The sequence below is a fragment of the Balaenoptera acutorostrata genome, chromosome 9 (assembly GCF_949987535.1).
Source record: "Balaenoptera acutorostrata chromosome 9, mBalAcu1.1, whole genome shotgun sequence".
NCBI classification, from domain to species: domain Eukaryota; kingdom Metazoa; phylum Chordata; class Mammalia; order Artiodactyla; family Balaenopteridae; genus Balaenoptera; species Balaenoptera acutorostrata.
The window spans coordinates 46,006,889-46,020,153 of record NC_080072.1 but is presented as its reverse complement, the minus strand read 5'-3'; the positions used below and the strand labels follow the sequence as shown (position 1 = coordinate 46,020,153).

Sequence of the window (13,265 nt, the reverse complement as noted above, 5' to 3'; positions counted from 1 at the left end):
ATCTCAATAGATGCAGAAAAAGCTTTTGACAAAATTCAACACCCATTTCTGATAAAAACTCTCCAGAAAGTGGGCATAGAGGGAACCTACCTCAACATAATAAAGGCCATATATGACAAACCCACAGCAAACATCATTCTCAATGGTGAAAAACTGAAAGCATTTCCTCTAAGATCAGGAACGAGACAAGGATGTCCACTCTCACCACTATTATTCAACATAGTTCTGGAAGTCCTAGCCACGGCAATCAGAGAAGAAAAAGAAATAAAAGGAATACAAATTGGAAAAGAAGAAGTAAAACTGTCACTGTTTGCGGATGACATGATACTATACATAGAGAATCCTAAAACTGCCACCAGAAAACTGCTAGAGCTAATTAATGAATATGGTAAAGTTGCAGGTTACAAAATTAATGCACAGAAATCTCTTGCATTCCTATACACTAATGATGAAAAATCTGAAAGAGAAATTATGGAAACACTCCCATTTACCATTGCAACAAAAAGAATAAAATACCTAGGAATAAACCTACCTAGGGAGACAAAAGACCTGTATGCAGAAAACTATAAGACACTGATGAAAGAAATTAAAGATGATACAAATAGATGGAGAGATATACCATGTTCTTGGATTGGAAGAATCAACATTGTGAAAATGAGTATACTACCCAAAGCAATCTACAGATTCAATGCAATCCCTATCAAATTACCAATGGCATTTTTTACAGAGCTAGAACAAATCATCTTAAAATTTGTATGGAGACACAAAAGACCCCGAATAGCCAAAGCAGTCTTGAGGCAAAAAAATGGAGCTGGAGGAATCAGACTCCCTGACTTCAGACTATACTACAAAGCTACAGTAATCAAGACAATATGGTACTGGCACAAAAACAGAAACATAGATCAATGGAACAAGATAGAAAGCCCAGAGATTAACCCACGTACCTATGGTCAACTAATCTATGACAAAGGAGGCAAAGATATACAATGGAGAAAAGACAGTCTCTTCAATAAGTGGTGCTGGGAAAACTGGACAGCTACATGTAAAAGAATGAAATTAGAATACTCCCTAACACCATACACAAAAATAAACTCAAAATGGATTAGAGACCTAAATATAAGACTGGACACTATAAAACTCTTAGAGGAAAACATAGGAAGAACACTCTTTGACATAAATCACAGCAAGATCTTTTTTGATCCACCTCCTAGAGTAATGGAAATAAAAACAAAAATAAACAAGTGGGACCTAATGAAACTTCAAAGCTTTTGCACAGCAAAGGAAACCATAAACAAGACAAAAAGACAACCCTCAGAATGGGAGAAAATATTTGCAAATGAATCAACTGACAAAGGATTAATCTCCAAAATATATAAACAGCTCATTCAGCTCAATATCAAAGAAACAAACACCCCAATCCAAAAATGGGCAGAAGACCTAAATAGACATTTCTCCAAAGAAGACATACAGACGGCCACGAAGCACATGAAAAGATGCTCAACATCACTAATTATTAGAGAAATGCAAATCAAAACTACAATGAGGTATCACCTCACTCCTGTTAGAATGGGCATCATCAGAAAATCTACAAACAACAAATGCTGGAGAGGGTGTGGAGAAAAGGGAACCCTCTTGCACTGTTGGTGGGAATGTAAATTGATACAGCCACTATGGAGAACAATATGGAGGTTCCTTAAAAAACTAAAAATAGAATTACCATATGACCCAGCAATCCCACTACTGGGCATATACCCAGAGAAAACCGTAATTCAAAAGGACACATGCACCCGAATGTTCATTGCAGCACTATTTACAATAGCCAGGTCATGGAAGCAACCTAAATGCCCATCAACAGATGAATGGATAAAGAAGTTGTGGTACATATATACAATGGAATATTACTCAGCCATAAAAAGGAACGAAATTGAGTCATTTGTTGAGACGTGGATGGATCTAGAGACTGTCATACAGAGTGAAGTAAGTCAGAAAGAGAAAAACAAATATCGTATATTAATGCATGTATGTGGAACCTAGAAAAATGGTACAGATGAGCCAGTTTGCAGGGCAGAAGTTGAGACACAGATGTAGAGAATGGACATATGGACACCAAGGGGGGAAAACTGCGGTGAGGTGGGGATGGTGGTGTGCTGAATTGGGCGATTGGGATTGACATGTATACACTGATGTGTATAAAACTGATGCCTAATAAGAACCTGCAGTATAAAAAAACAAACAAAACAACTAATACTAAACTTTCATTGGGTTATTTGTATGGAAATATGTTAATATAAATGTTTCAGACATTACATGAAATTTCTAAAAATCTTATATTTGTATTTGTATGGAAATATGTATGGAAATATGTTAATATAAATGTTTCAGACATTACAGGAAATTTCTAAAAATCTTATATTTGTATTTGTATGGAAATATGTATGGAAATATGTTAATATAAATGTTTCAGACATTACAGGAAACTTCTAAAAATCTTATATGTTCTGGTATAAGGTTATAAGTAATAATCCTAGTTATTACTTTAAAATGTATATCTCAGAAATAACTAATTTTCTTGTCAACTGCATTATTATGAACTTTCATCAAATCTTTAACCATGGTCATTTTTAAGTCTTCTGTCATTTACAGACAGTTCTGGGTGTACTCTGATGATTTTGTAAATATGTTCCTATAAAAGGGTTTCATCTTCAAGAAATTCATGGAAAAGACTCTGACAAGTACAGGTTTCTGGTAACTGACTGTACTGCTGAACTGAATGAATAAGCATTTTCAGAACTCTAATGAAAAACTGATGAACTCATAAAAGTGCTAACAAAAGATCAAGATGAAAAAAAAAATTAATTACATGGGACTGAGTGAACTGATGAGGATGAGTATAATTTTTGTGACTTTCTGTCTGAATTAAAAAAAAAAAAATCCCACAAGGACTCAGAGGCAAAGAATATACAAATCAATTTTCACTGCAAAGTAAAGGAGCTGTTACAGTGGAGGATTACTGGACTGAATGTCAATATTATGACATAGTATGAGTGTGTTTCATGTTTGGTAATTGCAATCATTGTTGCTTTTGTTGTGGTCATCCATGTACAATGCTTGGTGTCAGTCTATTTATCTCTTGTAAAAATAAAATACAGTGTGTGTGTGTGGAAAAAAAAAAAGAAATATATTCAAAATATTTTAGTGAATAACAGGTCAATGAGAGACATTTTATACTCAGGTAAACCATATTTAGAATTTACATTGTATAGTACTTCATCTGGCAAATTAGTGGATGAGTTGGTGCTGTTATGAGTTAGAAGAAAGACCTCATTCTACACCTGCCCATGTTATTTGCTTTGATTTGGGTATATGTGGAACTTTAAAAAAAAAAAAATGTGATGGCGGGACAGGCATAGGATAGATGATCGCGTTCCAAGAGGGAGAAATTGGAAGGAAGAAAGGGTTGATGGGCCCCAAGCAAGCCCAAACCACAGCAAGACAAATTCCACTTGATCTTAAGGCTCAAGAATAATCATCTTTTGTCTCGATACTCTGCCCTCCAGGCCCACTGGGGTGGCAGCATCACCCTCATGGCTCTGCAGGGCTGCCTGCCCCTTCAGCTCTATGGAGTGGTCCCACCCAAGGTGCTCGCTGCTTTGGCCCTACCCCTCTGGTACTGGGCAGGGCCATCCTTGCCCACTGAAGCCAGAGCAGCAGGCCCATCCTTTGAGGGAACAGCCTTACCCCTGGGCCTGTGGTGGCAGTGGCAGCCCTGATGGTCTCTGAATCACCTTCAGTATCATTCTTCCCTTTTCTTGAGGAATAGTGCATGTTCACAACTGAATAGCTATATGGTCCCATCTTATAGAATCCAAGAAGTCCAATAGCATTCCTTCACCCTGCCCCACTTTTTCTTTAGTTCAAACTGGCAGTGTCTCTGCTGGTATAAGCCCATCTCTACTGATGCCTTCTGCTGTGAGATGACTGATTAAGTCCATGAATCCCACCCATGATCTCTTAATCAAATGGTTGTTCAGTCACACTCTTGGTATTCTCTCCAGAAGAAGCTTTCTCATTTTTTTGCAAAATGGACAGGCTAAGAATTTCCCAAATCTTCAAGTTAAGGTTAAATGAGGTCATAAGGGTACAGCTCTGATCCAATTGGATTAGTGTCCTTTTAAGAAGAGACACCAGAGGGCTTGCTCATTCTCCCCCTGTCACGTGAGGACACAGCGAGAAGGCGACAATCTGCAAGCTAGAAAGAGAGCTCTCAGCAGAAACCAACTCAGCTGGCACTTTGATCTTGGACTTTCAGCCTCATAACTGTGAGAAAATAAATTTCTATGGTTTAAGCTACCCAGCCTATGGCATTCTATTATGGCAGCCCTAGCAGACTAATGCAGGTAGTGTCTACAGAAAATGAACATATACTGGTTTGTAAGGCAGAAATAGAGACACAGATGTAGAGAACAAACATATGGACACCAAGGGTGGAAAGCTGGGGAGGGGGGTGGTGGTGGGATGAATTGGGAGATTGGGATTGACATATATACACTAATATGTATAAAATAGATAACTAATTTAAAAAAAAAGGAACATATGTCAACCCTATGACTCAGTGATTCGACTCCTAGGTATAAATCCAAAAGAAATTAGTACATATGTGCACCAAAAGACATGGACAAGATGTTCATAGCAGCAGTATTCGTAATACTCCCAACCTGGCAATAGCCCAACTGTCCATCAACAGTAAACTATATAGTGAAAATGGTATATTCATAAGATGCAATACTACATAGTAACAAAAATGAGCAGATTACAACTACACATAACAGTAAGTAAGTACTTTACAGATATAATGGAAGAAAGATGCCAACATGAGAAAGCATATACCCTATGATGCTATTTACATAAAATTCAAAATCAAGCAATAATGGTTTTTCTTGACCTGGGTGCTGGTTACATGAGTGTGTTTGCCCTGAAAATTCATTAATCTTGTACACTTATAATTTGTCTATTTTCTGTATATATATTCTATGTCAATAAAAAGTTTACATAAAAATAGTCACTCATTAAAAATGTCACACCATTGTAATAATGGAGAATGAGTTGCTATACTGTGTGGTGTGAAGACAGTGTGATCTGCTGACCTGTGACTGGCCACTCAGTGATGTCACAGCAGCTTGGCCCACAAAAAGGACAAGGTGGTGGAGATTACAGTGGACAATTGCTGGAAAGTCTTGGCATAGAACACCAGGAACACACACATCGCAATATCCTTTAGCTGTGTGTTTAGGCAGGTAACAACTCTTTTAAGCACTAAATTGCAATTGCACAAATATACACATCTTCTATACTAAGATACCTTTTAAAAATCATTGTACACTTCTGGAGGTAAGATAAGTAAACTCTGAAAATGTCAAGTCATAACAGGTCAGTCTATGGCACTGTTGGTCAAGGATTGCCCATTGTACTTTGTTGAACAAACCATTTCTCTTGCCAGTGTCTCAACATCCTCTTCAGATATCTGAAGCCTAGGCTATGAATGGAGAATTTTGGGGGGATAACTTACTTTCCTGGTAGCTTCCCTTCATTCTCCACCAGAAAGTCAGAGAAGCTAGAAAGGATCTCATGGCTATAAATTTTGGTCCCAGCTATGATCTACTAAAGGGCAGAGCCTGAGGCTGTGAAGTGGCACTCCGAAGGGACTCTGAGACATCAGGGAGCCTGGGGAACTTTGGGTTCCCTCCTGCTAGGGAAAGGCATGGCTGCCAGGGCCAGGGCTGTAATTTACGCACAGTCTCCCCAACGGAGGCAGGTGTTCCTCTTTAGAGATGTATCACCTTCCTTGTGCCCCACCCCAGGGGATCCTGGCGTCCCAGCATCTGCTCCTTCAGACTCCTTCTAGGCATGGCAGGTATGACTCTCTTTTTTGCTCATGAGGATACTTCCTAATGAAAAGCTCCCAAGGCCTCTGGGCCCAGAGTAGCCATGACAGAGTTTAGCTTTTCTTTCCCCACACCAGACACACACGTGCACGGGGATCTCTCAGAGCACTCACCTGGGGTGTCATCCCGTGGCAGATGTACAAGATAGGAATATTCTCTGTGTCTGGACCCTGATCAAGACACAAATCAGTCTTCAGAGAGTTCTGCAGCTGAACACCAGAGGAGAGGCGGCCACACCAGAGAGAAAGGAACAGAGAAACAGATGCATTAAATCAGGAGAAACAAGCATTCCACTGCGACAGGCTCTGCTTCCATAATCAATCCAAGGTCCCCTGAATACTATGGAAACCAACAAGCACCAGCCCAGCTTTTGCCTTGCATCAAGGTGCTGAGGGAAGACCAGCCTCCTCTGAAGGAGAAGCATTAGGATGCTGTTAAACAGCAAGCTGGGTTTGGGGAGCTGAGATAGTCTAGGTAAAAATAAAAGATATGCATGAACACACACGAGATGGTACTAGATTTTTCAACCCCTCCTTTTGCACAAGGGTGGCATAATGGCCTTCAGAAGTCCGTGGATAGAAGTCTTTGTTCTTGAGGGTTGGGGGAAGTGGGCAACATGTCAGCTGTTTGGGGGCCTGGGATATCCTCTAGGACCAGGCCTTCTCTGCTTCCTGCAGATCCAGCAGTGGTTGGCCAGGCCCCAGCGGAGGCCCAGCTGATGAAGGTTCTCCAGAGTGGGAGGTCTGGTGGGAGAATAAGAGAGAAGGGGGCCAGAGTGGGAGCAGGAGAAGAGAGAGGTATCTCTTATCCTCACCTACAAGCACATGGCAATCAGCAGAACAAATGTCTGGGTACCATGAAACAATGTCTTACCACATCTAGGTAGGAAAGCCGATATTCAATGTCCCCTTCTGGCTTAAGCTCACTCTCAGCCTTTGGAAAGGGCAGCTTGTGGTCCACATGGTCCGGCTCCCATGCCATAGCTGAGTAGACCATGGCGGGCACCAACTCATAGCTTGGAATGAATTAACAATTGTCTTTCTTTCCTCCTCTCTCCTGATCCTTCTCTTTCCGGAATGTGACTATCTCATTAACCTCTTATTCTGTCCTAGGAGTCCAGATGAGAGACCAGACACCGTGGTCAGTGGGTGCTGGCCACTAGGATGGTGAGGTCATTTAGACTGGGTGTGGTGGATCTGTTGGGCCATGTGCAAGCAGGGGAATCCAGTTGTGATCAAGGAGGAGATGAGGCAGGAGGCAGATAGATTTAGCGACAAGAGGGATCATCCTGCCCCCGCTGCGGTTTTAGCGGCTTCCCAGCTCGAGTGCTCATGTCCAGCTGTACTTTAGTTCCTAAGCCCATGAGAGAGTTTGTGGTATCTTTACCCACCTAAACTTGAGCTAGCTTCAATAGCTCTTTTTAGCAATCAAAGCACTCTGTTCACAACAGGAGGCTGGAGATCAGAACCCAGGGGAGACCAGGGCAATGGGCCACAGGTGGGCCATCTATCTGGGGAAGGCCAGAGGCAGACAGCAGCTAAGTTTTCGTAGTCCTGATGGACGTGGCAGGAGTGCAGTGAACCCATTTAAGGGGTGCGAAATGGAACAGATAACCAGAGGCCCACGTGTGCTCTATGCGTCCCCTGTTCTTGACAGGGGACAAGGAACAGAGTCAAATTGTTTTCTCTTGAGCTCCCTTTCCTTTACTGGGTGATAGCGGCTCAATCTCACACTTGAAGTTTAGAGGTTCTGCAGAAATATGAACATGTGTCAGTTCCCTAGGCAGGGCCCCAGAAGCATCGATGCAGCAAATCCTCTATCATAAACCAACTACTTGGCTGGCCTGTGTGGGAGGAGCATATGCAAATACTCTCTGGACTTCTCCCACAGCCCATGGAGGGGTGGGTGTCACGTTTGAAGCCGAACACTGTAATCCATCAGTGAGACCTGCTAACTTCTACTGCAAAGAGAAAGTTCCAGAAAGCCCTGATGTCAGACTTGGATCTCCCCTGGATCCCCAAAGCTGGCCTCTGAATGAGGGGTGGGTGGTGCCTTTTGAGAAAGTCCTCCTTGGCTCTGTGTCATCCACCCCCCATTAAGCAGGTGGTCTGCTGAGGAAGTTGGGAGAGACAGGCTGAGATAGAATCCTGGCTCCAGCTGTGTGGCCTTGGACAAAGCAACATAATTCCTTGTCTGTTTCCTTCTCTCTCAAATAGGGATAATACTAGTGCCAACCTCATAGGTTTGTGGATTAACTGAAACAATATCTACAAGTACTCAGCACAGGGCCTGACAAATAGCAAATGTGCAATAATTGTTAGCTGCTATTATTACCGCTATAACCTTTCTGAAGGCCGTTCAGGGAAACTAGCTTTTATGACTGCATCTATGTGCCAGGTCCCAGGTGAAGTGCTTTCCATGCATTTTCCCACCTAATTCTCAAAATAACATAGCCAGATCGGTAATACTATCTCTTTTAAGGGTACAAGAAGTGTGTTACAGTAGGAAGCTCTGCACACCTCTTGGTCTGTAATGCTGTTCCCACTGCGTGGACCCTCTGCCCCAGCCTTCTCTTTTCCCTGACTGAATCCTCCTCTTCCTGTGGTTCTCAGCTTCTCTGTCACTCTGGAAGCCTTTCCTGACGCACATCTGGGTGTGAGGCCAACACCTCCATTTCTCTGATTGCAGCACTTAACACGCTGTATTCTTGTCGCTTCTCCACTTGCCCGTCTCCTCTATCGGTCACCAGACCAGCTCTCAGGCTTTCTCACTGCCTGTGACGTGGGTCAGCCCTGGCACATATTAGACAGTAAGTATGTGTGAATGAATGAAGAAAATGAACAGTGAATGAATGGCATCATAGTTGGACAAATGGCAGAGCTGGAGTCTGTCGGTCTCCAAAGTCCAAGCTCTTTCCATCATGCACATGGAGACAATCCTGAGACTGTGAAAGACGCCCCATGAAGTGATGTGACTATAACCTCTCAGGTTTTGCAAACTGTCAAGGTCACGTAGTGGTTAAGTAGCAAAGCTAATGTTCAGAAGCAGGCATGTCTGTTTCCAGATGCTGTTCCATCTCTACTGTCAGCACCAGAGCTGGGATTATCCAAAGCCATGCCATCTCCCAGGCCCTGAGCTCGGTGATCCAGGCGGATGCCCACGCCCACACAGCGGGGCCCACAGGCCCTTCAGCCTGCAGGAGGCATTAGTGGGACCTATTACTAGATTAATGGGCAGGGTTATGTAGACTTGACAGTGGCCTGAGAGTCCCAGGGGGTTATTTGACCTGAGCAATGCAGTTTAGGCATGAGTTGGAAGGGAAAAAAAAAAAAAAAAAATGCCCCTGAGAAGACATCTGGTCTTTCCATTTCAGAATAAAAGTAATCACCAGGAAGAAAGATTCAGCCCCAGAAATCCTCTTGCTCTTGTGCTGCATCCTGCCTTGCCCATTGTCACCTTTCTGCCCCCATTAAGAGTTCATTATGCTCCTGGACAGGCAAGCATATCTCTGCTCATGTAAGAACCCAGCCTGTTGAGGAGGCAGGAGGGAGGGGGGCTGGCTGGGCCCTGAACAGCAGCTGGCAGATGAACACGCAGGGGGTCAGAGACCTCCGCCAGCCCCAGGAACGGCTGACACAGCTCAGCCCTCTGGGATGGCGAGTGGATGGTTTTTCAGCACAACAGAGTGAAAACAGCCCCAGCTGTGGACTCAAACGGATCTGGATCACAACCCTGTATATGCCACTTACTATTTGACCAACCAAAGGTTTCTGGGTGTGGTGGTGAGGAGACTACATGGTAAACCTGCTGTATGTGCTCATAAGATGAGACCCTTTTGCTTGGAAGACAAGAATGCCCTGGGCCAAGACCCAGAACTGCAATGGCTGCGTGCATACACCTCCACTGTTATTGCTTTCCCTGCTTCTCTGGCTGAGTTTGGCTAATACTCTTTTTTTTTTTTTTTTTAATGAAAGGTTTCTCTTTTAAATTTATTTATTTATTTATTTATTTTTGGCTGTGTTGGGTCTTCGTTTCTGTGCGAGGGCTTTCTCTAGCTGTGGCAGGCGGGGGCCACTCTTCATCGCGGTGCGCGGGCCTCTCACTATCACGGCCTCTCTTGTTGCGGAGCACAGGCTCCAGACGCGCAGGCTCAGCAATTGTGGCTCACGGGCCCAGTTGCTCCGCGGCATGTGGGATCTTCCCAGACCAGGGCTCGAACCCGTGTCCCCTGCACTGGCAGGCAGACTCTCAACCGCTGCGCCACCAGGGAAGCCCTGGCTAATACTCTTTAGCTACAGCGGACAGCTTGGTGAGACCGTGAATCCAGAAGCTTGCCCTGGCTCCCAGAGGTCTGGGCCGATAGTTTCTCTGGAGTCAGAGTAGCATAGCTATTCTGTTTGGGCTGGGCTCAACAGTGGCCAAGCAGCACACACAACTTGCTACGGGCTGAGTGTAGGGGTACCAGTAAACTGCCGCATCCTCAGGATGGTTCTGGGGAGGTAGATGGGACGGATGGGCACCTCACAGTGCAGTGTGTTTCCATGGTGATGACAGGATCTGGAGCCTCAGGTAAAAGCTGGGCAGCACCAGCTGAGGAGTTTTCTGACATCTGAATTGTACCAGCCTGGGAAGTGGAGAGGCAAGAGGCTACTGGGCGGTTCTCTCAGGACACGTCAGCCATGCCATGGGGACTCTTGTGGGAAGATATGACCCCCTCCTACAGGCTGGCCTCCGGGGACAACAGAGGCCCTGCAGGAGGGTGGGAAGGGGGGAGTTCCTGGGACCTTGGCTCTGTCTCCTTTAGAATCCTAGGATGTGAGAGTTGGGAGGCCCCCAGGGAACACTGAGGCCAACCCTTCAGCAAGGATTCTTCCCCTCCCAGGCTGATGTTGTACCCATAATGTTCCTGCCGAGGCAGGTCTTGAACTCAGTTCTGAGCACAGGTCATCAAAGGAAGAGGCCTCAGTTCTTCCTTCAAGTTTTCATCCTGGGATATCTAAAAGGTCTGAGGGGACACTGCAAAGGGAGAAATGACAGTGATATCAGAAGCTGATGCTTTAAACTCAGTTTCACTGTTGATTAACTGTGTGAATATGGGCAAGTCACTTTGCCTCTCTGTTTCCCCATCTGTAACACAGCAGGGGGTGGGGGTAAGGCAGGTGGCCCCAGGGGATAGTTTTGAGGGTAGTTTTGAGGGCTTAACTGTCATAGAAAATCTTTATGTGTTCAGTCAGCAAAAACCAGGTGAGATATCCAAAAATCAATCAGGTATTTAAAATACCTTAAGAGTTGTATGGTCCTGGGGATATTGGAAGAATGGGAGAGTTTATAATGTTCAAAGTATTTTAACCTTAGGCACAAAATACATTTATGTATCTGAGACTTTCTTCTACCCATGAGGACAGTATTATTTTACCACACTTCACATATGAAGAAACTAAGGCCAATAGACATTAAGACACTTGCCCAGGAAGTGGCTGGGTCAAGATTGGAACCAGGTCCAAACCCTCTGCTCTGTCCCTCTGTCTTGCTGCCTCTGCTGGGGGAACTGCTCACTGCCAATCAATAAGCGGAAACTACTAAAACATCCCTCAAAATACAGCAAACTCTGGAAGGTTATATTTCCCAGAACGCCTTACCAGGAGGCTCTGTGTGAGTGAAAGACATAGCCCCGTGGGTGGGGGAGGCATGCAGGCTGGTTGGTAGAACTTCAGGCACCCACGCTTGAGGAACAGTGGGGTTTGTTACATTGTCTTGCAATCTTAACCTGACTGCAGGTTTTTGTTTTATTAAGTGGGATATGCAGGTTTGGGGCCAGAGCTGAATTGCTTAGGACTGTAAAGGAGAGACTAAGCACCTCTCTCAAGGGAATGGAGAGGTTTGGGCTGTGAAAGCATAGGCTGCCTCCCACTCAGCTCCAGAAATCAGCCTCTTGTCCACAGGTCTACCACAGGTCCCATACTGGGGGCCAAGAGGCTCTTTCCCTCCCTGACTCTCCACACCTCTCTCTGGTCCTGCTCTCTGTCTGCATCTGGGCGAGCTCCTTACCACCCCATAGGCAATGATGTCTGAGTACATCCTCATCTCTGGGTACACGCTGACCAGGTACCACCGGAAGGTCTTGCACTGCAGCTGTTTCCTCAGAGCCTTCCTTGCAGTGATGTCCCCGATGTCAATTCCTGAGTCCTGCACAGGATGCAAACACAGAGATTCAGCCACCACCAGGGCACAGCTTTTCCCTGAACCTCCCCAACCACGGTTCTGGAGACTGTCTGGTGAAGGGACAACCTGGGAATATAACTCATGCACTTCCCAACGTGTGCCTTGGCCCCATAACCGTCCCCGTTTGGTCTGTGAAACATCAGATCAGCACTGATGGGGACTGTCATCAAAAGCCATTGAAAATAAAGATGCAAATCCTTAAAAATTACTAAAAGAAAAAAAAGCTGTAGTCTTTGTATAAGTGAAAGAAATGGGAAGAATACAGTCTGATTAAGGTTTTCTCTACCTCAAGAGATAAGATGAGAGATTCTGAACTGCTGCGGGAGAGGAAGAGGGAAGGGAAAGAGCTGAAGATGGAATAATGCTAATTACATTACTATTCCTAAGGATCACGGCAGCTAAGTCTTACATAACACAATGTGTCAGGCTGTGCTCTGCGTGAGACAGGCACATATATTTATATTTTACTTATATTAAATTTATGTACATGGTCCCATTTAAACCTATGAGGGAGCACAATATAATCCTCATTTTACAGATGAGGAGTTGAGACAAAGGGAGGTTCAGTGACCTCCTGGGTGACTTGCCCAGAGTCCCACAGCTAATAAGTGGTGGACCTGAGAGTTGAACCCAATCAACCTGGGTCTGGAGTTTGTGCATTAAAATTTACCCGGCGCATTTTTAGGAGCCTGCCCTTCTGCCTCCTAAGACCAAGTCCCTATGGGAGAAGCAGCCTCTCTCTTTAAGCCTGGGGGGCTTAGCATAGACAGCACTGTGTCTCTCACTTCCCAGGTGTACCAGAGAGGTGGCCCTTGAGCCATCGACATGCAGCAGACAAGGAGTAGACATGGATGTGTCCTTGAGTGAGAGCGAGAGAGAAGCCCCTACGTTTCTTGTGGTCCCAGAGCAGAGGGGAAGCCCTGGGCTTGCACCCCAGCTGTTGAACGGGGCACAGAAGCGGCTGAGAAAGAGCTGATGCTACAGCAGAGGATGGAGGGGGGGTCCCTCCAGCTGGGGATCAGATGGAGACGGGTGACATCTCAGAGGACGACACCATGGAGCCAGGGATCAGAGGGGCACGTGGTATCTCATGAGACATCA

At 44.8% G+C, this 13,265-nt stretch overlaps 1 protein-coding gene across 4 annotated transcripts in view; it reads right to left on the bottom strand.

The window, feature by feature from the left end:
- Window positions 1-13,265, bottom strand: part of GALNT18 (polypeptide N-acetylgalactosaminyltransferase 18) — a 346,389-nt gene that overhangs the window by 46,259 nt on the left and 286,865 nt on the right. For all 4 annotated transcript variants that reach the window (XM_007174925.3, XM_057552862.1, XM_057552863.1 and 1 more), the window contains 2 exons: window positions 11,991-12,128; window positions 6,056-6,151 (listed from right to left, as the gene is read on the bottom strand). In XM_007174925.3, coding sequence (XP_007174987.2) covers window positions 6,056-6,151; window positions 11,991-12,128 — 234 coding nt within the window. The remainder of the gene's footprint in view (window positions 1-6,055; window positions 6,152-11,990; window positions 12,129-13,265) is intronic.